Raw genomic sequence first — 16,851 nt, 5'->3', positions numbered from 1 at the left:
CCTTACACTACTAATTCTATAACAGAATCTTTGCACCACAGTACTGTTATATAGAACTGGCATTAACCCCATATTCTATGTACGTCACCAAAATTTGGGCAGATATGGTATCTCTCCCTCTTCACTGTGGATCTGGCATCTCCCCTTAGAATGAGGGAGGACTTTCTTCAGCTGTTCACAATATATTCAAAATTTGGTTTGAAACTCAAAGACTGGGTTTATCTGTCCTTTATCATATCAAATCAAGTGGTCACTCTGATTTACACTGGTACACACATCGTTGCTGTGGTTAAGGAAGAAAACAAGCAGTTATCATGCAACATCTCCTCAACAAATAACTTGCAAGTTCAAATTTGGGCATATACATACCATTGTCAATTCTGATCCGCTGCGGTTGGGCATACTGGATTCCTGAAGGTCTGTCTTGTGCACTCCATTGATTTCCCTCCAAGTCTGATGAGTGAAAGTTCTGACTTCCACAAGGCACCACAGGTGTGCCAGCATACAGCATGGTGTGCTGAGAGAGATACCCTTTGAATGTCTGCATTTCATCACCACTAGAATCAATGGTGCTATAAATGGGTCCATCTGAGATTCTTCTGCCAGACTCCTGCGTCTGGGAGATGTAATTAGAAATCCCAGTATCTGTCACAGTCAGCAGAAACAAAAGCAAGCTGATTCATGATACCAATGCAACTAGTAAGAATATTCTAGAACCGAGAAGAGGCAACACGTGAAAGCTTGAAAGAACCGATGCCCACTGGTTTCAGTCCTCTAACTGCACAACAGTTCTCCCTGTGTTGCAGTTCAGAGGAGGATGAAAAATGCAATGGCTGTATTCAGTTCTCAACAGTGGAAAAACTTTCTTCCCGAACAAAAATATGAAGATCAAGTCTCTGGAACAGCATTTTGCTTTGAGTCTAAACATATTGTCATACCCACCAATACATTTTTTCTCCAAACCAGATTCAAGTGAGAAATTACAGTGAGCTATGCAGCCTATAATGAGACACTGAATCTAATAGTGAGTGCAGCATTTCCTAGCGCTGTCTCTCCTCTCTGTATACGTTTTATTTTGCTTTCATATCCCCCCCCTTTTTTTTTACTTGGTTGTCCTTCCTTTACCCCGGTACTTTGAAGCCCCACTCAATGCTTGCATTATAGCAACAATTTCTGCTGCTAATGCTAGCATTTCATAGACAACTACCTTCTTTGTTAAGTGGTTTAGTTTTGACCAGTAAAAAGGCTGCCCTACATTAAACTGCTTAGCTCCATGGTAGAGGTTGAATACCACTGCTATATGTACAGCTGCCAGCGCTGGGGATTTACCACCTACTGCGGTAGTTCCGGATTGGCGCGTGGCAAGCATGTTGCCGTGTGCCAACCCTTTAGTAAAAGGGCCCCTTGATGTGTGAACCTTTCATGATAAATATTTCCTAATTAGAGTCCTAATACTAGATGTTTAGGCTTCGATGTTAGCTTCAGAACTTAGTACAAGAACAGTACTGGGCAGACTTCTACGGTCTGTACCCTGAGAAAGGCAAGGACAAATCAAACTCGGGTATACATATAAAGTATCGCATACCATGTAACTGGAGAGATTGGGACAGTTCTGTTATTAATCTCACATCCCAAAGCTATGTGGAATATGTGGTGTGTGTGACCCTGGCCATTGACAACCGAGCTGCAAGTGGCACAATGCATCAGGCTGTGTAGTTCATCATTCCTGCACTGTCAGACTGTAGAGGCCTGCATCTCTGCCACTTCCAGTCCCTGATGTGAGAACATATCAACTTCCACTGAACCCCTTACTACACAGACTGCTTGACTAAGACCTTAGAGTCGATACCATTCATTTACTCAGATTCTAACTAAACTGGACCCCCATAACCTGCATAATATTCTGTCCATTAATATGATTTACAATTTATGAGTTATTTTAAATTTGTTATACCACTAATAATAAGCTCTCCACTATGTGGCTGCAATCTAATACATTTAAAATTAATCCTGACAAATTGAAGACTATGATTTTCTCTAGGAAAGGCAATGTGGTAATCTCTGATCCACTTTATATTGCTAGTTCATAAATCCCCTTAGCTGACTCCATCAAGATTTGGGGCATACTTTTAGACAATGAATTAAACTTTCCATTACACCTATTGGACCTAGTACATTTTGAAAATAGTTCATTTGGTTCAGGAACTGTTAGAAAGGAAAGCACTTTGGATCCTAATTCATGCACTTGTGTTGAATTGACTAGACTACTGTAATGCTTTATTTTCCAGGGCTACAGACTGTCGTTATCAGACACAATTCATTCAAAATGTGGCAGTTAAAATCATCACAGTTCTCGTAAATTCAATCATGTAACCTCTCTACAGAAATATCAGCATTAGTTACTAATCTCTCCTTTCAAAATCTTGACTTTCGTGTGTAAAATATATGTCATTCTGGACTGCCATTGTTCTGACCTTCCCTATTAATCCCTTACATCTCCCAACAGAACCTGTTAGTGATCCTGTCATTCAGACATAAAAGGTAACACTATATAAGAAATTTCAGGGCCTGATGTTCAGCCAGCGGCGATCAGTGTTTTGTTCACCACCACTGGCATTAGCCTCGGAAACTTAATACCAGGCTACGTCCAGGCTCTGGCATTGAATTTCCAAGAATATAGAGCCGGTGAAACCATAGCATGCTAATATTTAGCTTGTGCTATATGATAAGACGCCCATAGGAATGTAATAGGCATCTTATTGTATAGCATATGATAATCATTAGTGTGTGCTAAATGCATTAGTGCACCTTAGTAAAAGGACCCCTAAGTGCAATATTCAGCACTTAACCACAATGGTGAACCGCATAAAAATAGGACTGACTTTTATGTGGTTACCTTGACTGGTTAAGTGTTGAATATCATCAGTTAACCAGCCAAGTGCTGACTCTGCTTCTGGAATGCCCCCAAAATAGCCAGTTTTGTGTTGGGTGCTATCCGAACATTTTCAGTGGCAATATCTGGTTACGTGCTGCTGAATATGCCTGGTTAGCCCTGGACAAGCAATTTAATCAGCCAGACTTCTTTTCTCTTTCCTTTGTTTCTTTTTATCTCTATTTTATTTAATATTTTTTCATTGACAGTCTAACAGGATGGGGGTGGATAGGTGAGAGACCAGGCGATATGCATGGGAACATCAAAGCATTTCAGTGACAGTCTTTGATGTCTCCATGCATATCTCTCTGTCTCTTACCTACCCACCCCCATCCTGTTAGACTGTCACCAAAATGCTTTGATGTTTCACTTATATATACTGTCATCTACCAACACTTGCTTATTTCCGATCTGACGAAGAAGGGCAACCTTCGAAAGCTAATCAAGAAATGTATTAAGTTATGTCCAATAAAAAAGATATCATCTTATTTTCTTTTCCATGTTTTATTTTGTTTGATTTCTATTGATAACCTTTAAAAGTGGACTGACACGGCTACCACACCTCTATTTAATATTTAAAAATTGTAAATTGCTTGCTGAGTTACAGCAAAAGCTACATACCTGTAGAAGGTATTCTCTGAGGACAGCAGGCTGATTGTTCTCACTGATGGGTGACATCGTCGGCTGCCCAAGAACCGGAATTCTCCCTAGCAACAAAGAGTTTGCTAGCCTCACGCTCCCGTGTGCATCCCGTATGCGCGACCGTCTTCCCGCCCGAATGCAAGCGTGCTCCTCAGTCCAGTAAAAAGCAAAGAAAGGGAAGACACAACTCCTAAGGGGAGGTGGGCAGGATTGTGAGAACAATCAGCCTGCTGTCCTCGGAGAATACCTTCTACAGGTATGTAGCTTTCACTTTCTCTGAGGACAAGCAAGCTGCTTGTTCTCACTGATGGGGTATCCCTAGCCCCCAGGCTCACTCAAAACAACAAACATTGGTCAATTGGGCCTCGCAACGGCGAGGACATAACTGAGATTGACCTAACTTATCCAACTAACTGAGAGTGCAGCCTTGGACAGAAGAAAAATGGGCCTGGGGGGAGGAGTTGGATTCTAAACCCCAAACAGATTCTGCAGTACCGACTGCCCAAACCGACTGTCGCGTCGGGTATCCTGCTAAAGGCAGTAATGAGATGTGAATGTGTGGACAGATGACCACGTCGCAGCTTTGCAAATCTCCTCAATAGTGGCTGACCTCAAGTGGGCCACTGACGCAGCCATGGCTCGAACATTATGAGCCGTGACATGACCCTCAAGAGTCAGACCAGCCTGGGCATAAGTGAAGGAAATGCAATCTGCTAGCCAATTGGATATGGTGCGTTTCCCTACAACCACTCCCCTCTTGTTGGGATCAAAAGAAACAAACATTTGGGCGGACTGTCTGTGGGGCTGTGTCCGCTCCAGATAGAAGGCCAATGCTCTCTTGCAGTCCAATGTGTGCAACTGACGTTCAGCAGGGCGGGTATGAGGATGGGGAAAGAATGTTGGCAAGACAATTGACTTGTTCAGATGGAACTCCGACACCACCTTTGGCAAGAACTTAGGGTGAGTGCGGAGGACTACTCTGTTATGATGAAACTTGGTATAAGGAGCATGAGCTACCAAGGCTTGAAGCTCACTGACTCTGCGAGCTGAAGTGAAAGCCACCAAGAAAATGATCTTCCAAGTCAAGTACTTCAGATGGCAGGAATTCAGTGGCTCGAAAGGAGGTTTCATCAGCTGGGTGAGAACGACATTGAGATCCCATGACACTGTGGGAGGTTTGATGGGGGGCTTTGACAAAAGTAAACCTCTCATGAAGCGAACTAAAGGTTGTCCCGAGATTGGCTTACCTTCCACACGGTAATGGTATGCACTAATTGCACTAAGATGAACCCTTACAAAGTTGGTCTTGAGACCAGACTCAGACAAGTGTAGAAGGTACTCAAGCAGAGTCTGTGTAGGACAAGAATGAGGATCTAGGGCTTTGCTGTCACACCAAACAGTAAACCTCCTCTATAAAAAGAAGTAACTCTTTTTAGTGGAATCTTTTCTGGAAGCAAGTAAGATTCGGGAGACACCCTCTGAAAGACCCAAGGAGGCAAAGTCTACGCTCTCAACATCCAGGCCGTGAGGGCCAGGGACTGGAGGTTGGGATGCAGAAGCACCCCCTCGTTCTGAGTGATGAGGGTTGGAAAACACTCCAATCTCCACGGTTCTTCGGAGGACAGCTCCAGAAGAAGAGGGAACCAAATCTGATGGGGCCAGAAAGGCGCAATCAAAATCATGGTTCCGCAATCTTGCTTGAGTTTCAGTAAAGTCTGCCCCACCAAAGGTATGGGAGGATACGCATACAGGAGGCCCTCCCCCCAATGAAGGAGGAAGGCATCCGACGCTAGTCTGCCGTGGGCCTGAAGCTTGGAACAGAATTGAGGGACCTTGTGATTGATCTGAGTGGCAAAAAGATCTATCAAGGGGGTGCCCCACGCTTGGAAGATCTTGCGTACAACTCTCGAGTTGAGCGACCACTCGTGAGGTTGCATTATCCTGCTCAACCTGTCAGCCAGACTGTTGTTTACGCCTGCCAGATACGTGGCTTGAAGAAACATGCCATTCCGGCGAGCCCAAAGCCACATTCTGACGGCTTCCTGACACAGACAGCGAGATCCTGTGCCCCCCTGCTTATTGATGTAATACATGGCAACCTGGTTGTCTGTCTGAATTTGGATAATTTGATAGGACAGCCGATCCCGGAAAGCCTTTAGAGCGTTCCAGACCGCTCGTAACTCCAGAAGATTGATCTGAAATTGTCTTTCCTGGAGGGACCAATATGTTTGGGTGTGAAGCCAATCGACATGAGCTCCCCACCCCAGGAGAGACGCATCTGTAGTCAGCACTTTTTGCGGCTGAGGAATTTGAAAAGGACGTCCCAGAGTCAAATTGGACCGAATTGTCCACCAATGTAGGGATTCGAGAAAACTCGTGGACAGGTCGATGACGTCCTCTAGATTCCCGGCAGCTTGGTACCACTGGGAAGCTAGGGTCCATTGAACTGATCTCATGTGAAGATGGGCCATGGGAGTCACATGAACTGCGGAGGCCATGTGGCCTAGCAATCTCAACATCTACCGAGCTGTGATCTGCTGAGACGCCCGCACCTGAGAGACGAGAGCCAGGAGATTGTCGGCTCTCGTCTCGGGAAGGTAGGCGTAAGCTGTCTTAGAATCCAGCAGAGCTCCTATGAATTCTAGTTTCTGAACTGGAAGAAGGTGGGACTTTGGATAATTTATCACAAACCCTAGTAGCTGCAGAGTTGAATAGTCATCCGCATTGACTGTAGGGCTCCTGCTTCTGAGGTGTTCTTCACCAGCCAATCGTCGAGATAGGGGAACACGTGCACTCCCAGTCTGCGTAGAGCCGCCGCTACGACAGCCAGACATTTTGTGAATACTCTGGGTGCAGAGGCGAGACCAAAGGGTAGCACACAGTACTGAAAATGCCGTGTTCCCAGACGGAATCGAAGATACTGTCTGTGAGCTGGCAGTATCGGAATGTGAGTATAAGCATCCTTTAAGTCCAGAGAGCATAGCCAATCGTTTTCCTGAATCATGGGAAGAAGGGTGCCCAGGTAAAGCATCCTGAACTTTTCTTGGACCAGGTATTTGTTCAGGGCCCTTAGGTCTAGGATGGGACGCATCCCCCCTGTTTTCTTTTCCACAAGGAAGTACCTGGAATAGAATCCCAGCCCTTCTTGCCCCAGTGGCTCGGGCTCAACCGCATTGGCGCTGAAAAGGGCGGAGAGTTCCTCTACAAGTACCTGCTTGTGTTGGAAGCTGAAGGATTGAGCTCCCGGTGGGCAATTTGGAGGTTTTGAGATCAAATTGAGGGCGTATCCTAGCTGGAATATTTGCAGAATCCACTGGTCGGAGGTTATGAGAGGCCACCTTTGGTGAAAAAATTTTAACCTCCCTCTGACCGGTAGATCGTCCGGCACGGACACTTTGATGTCGGCTATGCTCAACTGGAGCCAGTCAAAAGCCCGTCCCTTGCTTTTGCTGGGGAGCTGCAGGGGCCTGCTGAGGCGCACGCTGTTGACGAGAATGAGCACGCTGGGGTTTAGCCTGAGCCGGCTGTCGGGAAGGTGGATTGTACCTGCGCTTATTAAAAATGTAGGGAGCAGTCCTCCTACCCCCAAAAAATCGTCTACCAGTTGAGGTAGATGCTGAAGGTGCCCGGTGGGAGAGCTTGTCAAAAGCAGTATCCCGCTGGTGGAGCTGTTCTACCACCTGTTTGACCTTCTCGCCAAAAATATTATCCTCTCGGCAAGACGCATCCGCCACTCGCTTCTGGACTCTACTGTCTAGGTCATTGGCATGCAGCCATGAGAGCCTGCGCATCACTATACCCTGAGCAGCGACTCTGGATGCAACATCAAAAGTATCATAAGCACCCCTGGACAGGAATTTACGACACGCCTTCAGCTGCCTGACCACCTCCTGAAACGGCTTGGCTTGCTCAGAAGGGAGCTTGTCCACCAAGTCTGCCAACTGCCGCACATTATTCCACATGTGAATGCTCATATAGAGCTGGTAAGACTGAATTTTGGACATGAGCATAGCAGAATAGTAGGCCTTCCGCCCAAAAGAATCCATAGTTCTAGACTCACGCCCAGGGGGCACCGAGGCATAATCCCTAGAACTCTTGGCCTTCTTAAGGGCCAAATCCACCACCCCAGAGTCATGAGACAATTGGGTCTTCATTAACTCTGGGTCCCCGTGGATTCAGTACTGGGACTCAATTTTCTTGGGAATATGGGGAGTAGTTAATGGCTTCACCCTGTTCGTCAACAATGTCTGCCTAAGGACATTATGAAGAGGAACTGTGGTGGATTCCTTAGGTGGAGATGGATAGTCCAGGACCTCGAACATCTCAGCCCTGGGCTCATCCACCATCTCCACAGGGAAGGGAATGGCCGTAGACATTTCCCAGACAAATGAAGAGAAGGAAAGACTCTCCAGGGGAGAAAGCTTCCTCTCAGGTGAGGGAGTAGGATCGGAAGGCAGACCACAGGACTCCTCATCCAAGAAATACCTGGTGTCCGCCTCCACTTCCCATGAGTCCTCTCCATCGGTATCGGACATGAGTTGCTGAACCTCGGTCCGAAGCCGGGCCCGTCTCGACGCCGAGGAACAATGTCCTCCGTGGCGGTGTTGAAAGGAAGACCCCCGAGCCGCAGGCGACGAAGCTTCCTCCAGCGACATCGGCGGGGAGTCAACCTGGGTGGTGGCCGATACTGGTACTGGGGACGGAGACCTCACCACGGGCGATGAGCCAACCGCTGTCTCTCTCAACGGTACTGACGGCACAAGCACGTGCAGTACCGGAACAGACGGTACCGACGGCGCAAGCACCAAAGATATCGGAGATGGTCACAACAGCTCTCCCAGAATCTCTGGCAGTATGGCCCGGAGGCTTTCGTTCAGAGTAGCTGTAGAGAAAGGCAAAGGAGCCGGTAAAGGCAACGATGACAGAACCTGTCTGGGGCTCGGAGGCAGTACCGGGCTGTCCTGGGTATAGCGCACCGACACCTCTTGAATGGAGGGCGAGCGATCCTCCCGGCATTGGCGCTTTTCGGGTGCCGAATCCCTTGGCGTCCACGGAGCTCTTGGTACCATGGTGGGAAGGTGACCGATGGCGATGCTTCTTAGCCTTCGCCCGAAGCACGCCAACGGTACCCTCCGGTACCAAAGAGGAAGACGTGGAATCCACACGCTTCCTCAGTGCCGGGTCTGAAGAAGGTCGATCCCGGGGGGCCTGTAGAACAGGAGTCCTCGAGACAGGTGGAGACCCACTTGATGGCTCGCTGCCACCAGCATGGGACCTGTGGACAGCCCTCACCTGCACTTCGGATGTCGATGCAGTCTCCGGTACCGACATCGATACCGGCGATGACCTCAATACCACCAACTCCATCGATACCGAAGGACCGGACCTGGCACCGAACAAAATGTTCCACTGAGCCAATCTCGCCGCCTGAGTTCTCTTTTTCAATTGGAGGCACAAAGTACAAGTGTTGGGACGATAACCAGCTCCCAAACACTGAAGACACGAAACGTGTCTATCAGTGAGCGAGATTGTCCGGTTGCACGACGTGCACTTTTTAAAGCCGCTGGTAGGCTTCGCGGACATGGGCAGAAAAATCACGCCGGCGAGGTCGAACGCGATGGTGTCGGAAAAAAAGAACACCAAAGACGGAGAAAAAAAAGGGTCCCGCACGGGCGGCCCAAAATGGCCGCTGAAGAAAAAGAAAGAAAACTTATGGAAACTCTAGAAAAATAAAGGAGAAACTAAACTTACTTTTTTTTTTTTAAAGAAGAAGTTCGCGAAAAGCGAAACGGGGCCGAAAATCGGCGAAAAAACTCACGGGAGTCTGAAGAACTGCAGCGAGGGGTCTCTGGGGCAGAGAACAGCCGCGAAGCAGCGTCCCGAGCCGCAGAAAAAACAAGACTGAGGAGCACGTTCGCGTTCGGGCAGGAAGATGGTCGCGCATGCGCAATGCACACGGGAGCGTGAGGCTAGCAAACTCTTTGTTGCTAGGGAGAATTCCGGTTCTGGGGCTGCCAACGACGTCACCCATCAGTGAGAACAAGCAGCCTGCTTGTCCTCGGAGAATGAGCGCTATATCAAATATTAATTAAATCTGAAACCTGAATCACATCCAAATGTCCTGCATGTACATGGGTTTATAAGATGGCAGGTCTATGATGCACCAGTATGGGCGGAGCTGGTATTTAACTGGGATGCTAAAAGGGAGTAAAACCCTAGGGCAGTGATGCAGTGTGGTATGAAACATTACAGATTTGCTGCTCCCCATGGATTGCAGTGCACTGGGAAGCGACATGCCATTTCACTCACATGTGGTCTCCAGTACTGTCTGCTTTTAAAAGCTAGTAAAGAATGATGGAAGAGGTGTTTTGCAGACCATAGAATAGGATTCTATCCAAGTCCTTACCATTCTGGTATTGTTCAGTGGAATCATGATTTTCCACATAGCAGCCAACTGCCATCTCCTTCATCTTCCCATTGTGGATGAGGTTGGCCACTGGACAGGAGTCTGAGAACCATGGAGAGTTAGAGGCATCGGTGGCCAGCAAGCCCGGCCTGTGAGTTGGGAAAAGACATTTGGAAATTTACCCCAACACTAACCGCTGACACCAGCAAAAAGACTTTCTCAGTGCTAAACCAAGGTGCAGAAAGAGTGTATTAAACTGGGAGGACTCCAGTCTCTGTTCTAGCTCTGCTGCTGACTCTTTAGCTAGGTAAATACATATTTATTTACCCTATTAGAGGAGGTGATCTCTGGGGCATGTTATGGATAGGATTTTTAAACTAAATGCACACCTTCTATTTTCACATCTACATGCATTATTTTCCATGACATTGTATCTGCAGAAATATCAGGCATAAAGTCTGTTTCCCCAATATTCAAAAGCATTTAACTGGCCAGGATCGGCACCTGGCCAGTTAAATGCCCCATAACCGGCTAAAGGCATACCCTACCAATCCAACATATATGCCTGATCTCTGCAACACAACAAAACTAAAGAACGTAATGGACATGACACAACTCTTCCACTTTACGATTCCCTAATGTGACTATCCAGCTTATTTTCGAAAGAGAAAACGCCTATAGTGCGACCTAAATTGGGAGATAGACATTTGTCTCGCAAAGGCACCCAAATCGGTATAATCGAAAGCTGATTTTGGGCGTTTCCAACTGCACTCCGTCGCGGAAACGAATAAAGTTGACGGGGCGTGTCGGAGGCGGAACTGGGGCGTGGTTATCAGCCGAGGAGAGATGGGCGTCTTTAGCTGATAATCGAAAAAAAAGGCGTTTTTACCACGATTTTGGGTCACTTTTTTTGGACCCTTTTTTTTCACGAACAAGTCCCAAAAAAGTGCTCCAACTGCCCAGATGACCACTGGAGGGAATCGGGGATGACCTCCCCGGACTCCCCCAGTGGTCACTAACCCCCTCCCACCAAAAAAAGCCCACTTTAAAAACTTTTTTTCCAGCCTGTATGCCAGCCTCAAATGCCGTACCCACCTCCATGACAGCAGAATGTGTTCGATCCTGTCACAGACTTTCCCTGGGTCAGATGTGGCTCTCGAGTGCAGTACAGGGTCACATCAGCATTGCATTGTGGTGGGTGTAGGGTATTGGGCTCCGTGATTTCATTAGCTTGTGTTACAGTCTCACGATGTTGGTAGTTGGTAGGCTCTTCTCCCATGGTGCTTTTCCCCCTGCCTACTGGGTCAGAGTGTGCCCTTTTGTGTTTCCTGTTGTAGTCCATGCGGTAGTGGCCATTTTTGTAAGCCAGTTTTAGTTCCCTTTCCTGTGTTAGCCACGTTAGACAACTTAGTTCTTCCCTTGAATGTGGCTGAAAGAGGGCATTGTACAGCATTCTGCCAGCTCTGACCTACTGCTCATCTCAGTACCAGGGAGACTCGTTGCCAGTGGGGCACAACCTCTGATCTGCAGTTAACTGTGAGTAAAGGCGGTTATTCCAATAAAGGACGTTTTTGGAGAGATTAGTCTTCAGGTGTCAACTGGTGTGCCAATGTTATATAGCAGCAACCAGTCCTAACTTTGCTCAGGTGCTGACCTCTCTCTCTGTCTGTACCTGAAGCAAACTCCTCCAAAGTATAACAAATTTGGACCTTTTAAATTCCAAACTTCTCAACTTTCTGGCTATAGGGCAATTTTGGAAGTTAAATCATTTGAAAATTCTGGTCCCACCCAGAGAATTGCCTTAACAGTAGTTAGCTGGCACTTGGGACTTAATCATTACACAGCAGGAGGGCAATTTTGGAAGTTAAATCATTTGAAAAGTCTGGTCCCACCCAGAGAATTGCCTTAACAGTAGTTATCTGGCACTTGGGACTTAGGGGCAGATGCAGCAACCAAACGTAAAAAAATCAAAATCGTTAAAGTCCCTAACGATTTTTAAAAAACGAAGAATGCACCAAAAAAAAAAGTCACACATGCTCAGATCGGTATTCAAACGTACAATGTATCAAAGAATCACAATACACATCGGTAATCGGCCCCTAAATCATGCGCAGAGCAGCCAAGCGTTTTGCTGGCTGCTCTGCGCATGCTGCAAACGTAAAAACAAACAAAAAAAAAAAGCCACAACACATACACGTGGCTACCCGGTCAGCAAAATCCAAAAACAAAGGATCGGGAGGGGGCAAGGGCGCTCATCAGGAGCGTCCTGTATGGACGGCCTTGCCCCCGCCCCGCTGCTCCCCACTTTCCGCCGCTCCCCCCCCCCCCCCCGAAAAAGCAAAATGCTAGCTGGCTGCCCCGGTCCCCCTCCGTTCTTGTTCCTGTGTTCTGCAGAGCTAACTCCGCCTCCCGTCATTCTTTCGCACCGTGCCCCGCCCCCGCTGCCCCCCCTGAGGTCGACTACGCCGCTCCCCCCCTCCACCGAGACCCCCCTCCCTATTAACGACCCGAGCAGCGCCTCTCACCTCTTTCAGAAGCGCTGCACGGGCAGGAAGATCTATTGTGTTGGTTGTAGAGTCTCCATGACGTCTCTTCTAACCTGGCCCAGGCCCCGCCAGGTTAGAAGAGACGTCATGGAGACTCTACAACCAACACAATAGATCTTCCTGCCCGTGCAGCGCTTCTGAAAGAGGTGAGAGGCGCTGCTCGGGTCGTTAATAGGGAGGGGGGTCTCGGTGGAGGGGGGGCGCGGCGTAGTCGACCTCAGGGGGGGCAGCGGGGGCGGGGCACGGTGCGAAAGAATGACGGGAGGCGGAGTTAGCTCTGCAGAACACAGGAACAGGAAGGGAGGGGGACCGGGGCAGCTAGCATTTTGCTTTTTCGGGGGGGGGGGGGGATGAAGCGGCGGAAAGTGGGGAGCAGCGGGGGGGGGGGGCAAGGCCGTCCATACAGGACGCTCCTGATGAGCGCCCTTGCCCCCTCCCGATCCTTTTTTTATTTTTTTTATTTGATGTGTTTTCTGACGTCCTTTGGACCAATCACAGCGCTTTTAGCTCTGCTAATGCGCTGGGATTGGCTCAAAGTTTGTTTATTTTTTCACTTAATGATTTTTCCTGGCACAGAGCTGTCCTAAAGAGAGGTCCAGACCTCTCGTTAGATTTCCTGCCTTTTTCCTGCGTAAAGGCAATCGGAAAAGGTTAGTGCATGTCGTTTCAATGGGGTTTTCACACTAATTGCTCATCTCCATTCCGTTTTCGTTAGCTGCTGGCTTCCTCGGTAAAAGCCCTTTGATGCATGCAACGGATCAAATTTTCCTCGTTGGAGGGTCATTAAAGGCTCATTTAGCTTTAGTGCATCTGCCTCTTAATCATTACACAGCAGGAGGTAAGGGTTGAGCTCTGAATGGGGTCAAACCATTTCTAACTTTGCTCAGGTGCTGACCTCTCTCTCTCTCTGTCTGTACCTGAAGCAAACTCCTCCAAAGTATAACAAATTTGGACCTTCTAAATTCCAAACTTCTCAACTTTCTGGCTATAGGTGAGATTCCTGATATTCTCTTTATTTTAATGCTTAGTGCTTAATTAATTTTGCCCTGTGAAACCTCTTATTTTCTTTCTTTTTCTCTTCCTACCAAGCTCTGAGAGGGAGGCTGTATTGTATTGGGGCTCTAAAGTGCATTTTACATTGTTGAAACTGATATAATTATTGGGAATATCTGGATTTATATTACAACAAGGAAAGTTTATTTTTTATATTCTAGGGCAATTTTGGAAGTTAAATCACCCAGAGAATTGCCTTAACAGTAGTTAGCTGGCACTTGGGACTTAATAAAGTTGGAACAAAAAGACATGACGGTACCCAAAGTGAAAAGACACCCCCAAATCACAAAACACATACCAAGAAATATAGGTGGAAAGCAATGGCCACAAGTGCTCGTAGTCTAAGCAATAAAGTTCATGACCTTCAAGCCCTGATGTTGGAGGCAGACTTAGATGTTGTTGCGATCACAGAGACATGGCTCAACAGTTCCCACGAATGGGATGCAAGCATACCAGGCTATAATCTATTTAGGAAGGATAGAGAGGGTCGTCAAGGTGGAGGAGTAGCTCTGTATGTGAGGAATGATATCATGGCGACTGAAATGACAGGGACCTGGGGAAAAGAAGAAGCGATATGGATCACCTTAAAAAGAGAGGATAGAACTTCTGTCCACGTGGGTGTTGTCTACAGACCCCCCACACAATTAGAGGAACTAGATAAAGATCTGATTGCAGATATTCAAAAATTAGGAAAGAAAAAAGAGGTTCTGTTGATGGGAGATTTCAATCTGCCGGATGTAGATTGGAAGGTTCCGTCTGCCAAATCGGAAAGAAGTAGAGAGATCGTAGATGCTTTCCAAAGTGCTCTGCTCAGACAGATGGTGACGGAACCCATGAGGGAGGGAGCGATGCTGGATCTGGTGCTCACAAATGGGGATAGTGTGTCAAATGTGCGAGTGTGTGCACATCTGGGAAACAGTGACCATCAAACGGTTTGGTTTGATATAACAGCTGAAGTGGAGGGCGGCCACTCTAAACTCAAAGTCCTGGATTTCAAGCGTGCTGACTTTAGTAAAATGGGGGACTACCTGAGGAAGGAGATGATGGGCTGGGAGGACGAACAGGAAGTGGAAGGGCAGTGGTCCAGGCTGAAAGAAGCAATAAATAGGGCCACAGACCTTTATGTAAGGCGAGTAAATAAAAGCAAGAGGAAAAGGAAACCAATATGGTTCTCCAAGCAAATGGCTGAGAAAATAAAGGCTAAAGAGTTGGCGTTCCAGAAATATAGAAAATCTCAAGAAGAGGAACACAGGGAGGAATACCGGATGAAACTGAAAGAAGCCAAGAGAGAGGTACGTCTGGCGAAGGCGCAAGCGGAAGAACAAATGGCTAGAAATGTAAGGAGGGGCGACAAAAATTTCTTCAGGTATATTAGTGAAAGAAGAAGGACTAAAAAGGGAATTGTGAGACTAAAAGATACAGCGAACCGCTATGTAGATAATGATGAAGAAAAAGTCAATTTACTAAATAGATACTTTTGTTCGGTTTTCACTGAAGAAAATCCTGGAGAAGGACCGCGAGGGACTGGCAAAAGTACACCTGAGAATGGAATGGATATAGCACCGTTCACGGAAGAGAGTGTGTATCAACAACTTGGAAAGCTAAAGGTGGACAAAGCCATGGGACCGGACGGGATCCACCCCAGAATATTGAGGGAGCTCAGAGAGGTCCTGGCGGGTCCTCTTAAAGATTTGTTTAGTAAATCCTTGGAGACGGGAGAGGTTCCGAGGGACTGGAGAACGGCGGAGGTGGTACCTCTTCACAAAAGTGGTGATAGGGAAGAAGCTGGAAACTACAGGCCGGTAAGCCTCACTTCGGTTATTGGAAAAGTAATGGAAGCCATGCTGAAGGAAAGGATAGTGAATTTCCTAGAAGCCAACAAGCTGCAAGATCCGAGACAACATGGTTTTACCAGAGGGAAATCGTGCCAAACGAATCTCATTGAATTCTTTGATTGGGTAACTGGAGAATTGAATCATCGACGTGCTATAGACGTAATCTACTTAGATTTTAGCAAAGCTTTTGACACGGTTCCTCACAGGAGGCTCTTAAATAAACTAGATGGGCTGAAGATAGGTCCCGAAGTGGTGAACTGGATTAGGAACTGGTTGACGGACAGACGACAGAGGGTGATGGTAAATGGAGTTCGCTCGGAGGAGGGAAAGATGAGTAGCGGAGTGCCTCAGGGATCGGTGCTGGGGCTGATTCTGTTCAATATATTTGTGAGTGACATTGCCGAAGGGTTAGAAGGTAAAGTTTGCCTATTTGCGGATGATACTAAGATTTGCAACAGAGTGGATGCCCGGGAGGGAGTGGAAAGCATGAAAAGGGATTTGAGGAAGCTAGAAGAATGGTCTGAGGTTTGGCAATTAAAATTCAATGCGAAGAAATGCAAAGTGATGCATTTAGGGAGTAGAAACCCACGAGAGACGTATGTGTTAGGCGGGGAGAGTCTGATAGGTACTGAGGGGGAGAGGGATCTTGGGGTGATAGTATCCGAGGATCTGAAGGCGACGAAACAGTGTGACAAGGCGGTGGCCATAGCGAGAAGGTTGCTAGGCTGTATAGAGAGAGGTGTGATCAACAGAAGAAAGGAAGTGTGGATGCCCCTGTACAAGTCGTTGGTGAGGCCCCACCTGGAGTATTGTGTTCAGTTTTGGAGGCCGTACCTTGCGAAGGATGTTAAAAAAATGGAAGCGGTGCAAAGAAAAGCTACGAGAATGGTATGGGATTTGCGTTCCAAGACGAATGACCAAAGACTTGCTGACCTGAACATGTATACCCTGGAGGAAAGGAGGAACAGGGGTGATATGATACAGACGTTCAAATACTTGAAAGGTATTAATCCGCAAAAAAATCTTTTCCGGAGATGGGAAGGCGGTAGAACGAGAGGACATGAAATGAGATTGAAGGGGGGCAGACTCAAAAAAGATGTCAGGAAGTATTTTTTCACGGAGAGGGTGGTGGATGCTTGGAATGCCGTCCCGCGGGAGGTGGTGGAGATGAAAACGGTAACGGAATTCAAACATGCGTGGGATATGCATAAAGGAATCCTGTGCAGCAGGAATGGATCCTCAGAAGCTTAGCTGAAATTGGGTGGCGGAGCAGGTGGGGGGAAGAGGGGTTGGTGGTTGGGAGGCTAGGATAGGGGAGGGCAAACTTATACGGTCTGTACCAGAGCCGGTGATGGGAGACGGGACTGGTGGTTGGGAGGTGGGAAATACTGCTGGGCAGACTTATACGGTCTGTGCCCTGAAAAAGACAGGTACAAA

At 47.4% G+C, this 16,851-nt stretch overlaps 1 protein-coding gene across 1 annotated transcript in view; it reads right to left on the bottom strand.

The window, feature by feature from the left end:
- The window catches only part of LOC115481707 (roundabout homolog 3-like), a 163,295-nt gene that overhangs the window by 53,202 nt on the left and 93,242 nt on the right, over positions 1 to 16,851 (bottom strand). Inside the window, exons 10-11 of the mRNA XM_030221044.1 lie at positions 9,981 to 10,129; positions 370 to 645 (exon numbers count right to left, since the gene is read on the bottom strand). Coding sequence (XP_030076904.1) covers positions 370 to 645; positions 9,981 to 10,129 — 425 coding nt within the window. The remainder of the gene's footprint in view (positions 1 to 369; positions 646 to 9,980; positions 10,130 to 16,851) is intronic.

Source organism: Microcaecilia unicolor, chromosome 12, assembly GCF_901765095.1.
Source record: "Microcaecilia unicolor chromosome 12, aMicUni1.1, whole genome shotgun sequence".
NCBI lineage: Eukaryota > Metazoa > Chordata > Amphibia > Gymnophiona > Siphonopidae > Microcaecilia > Microcaecilia unicolor.
Note: the sequence above shows the minus strand (reverse complement) of the source record. Positions and strands in the feature narration are given on the sequence as shown.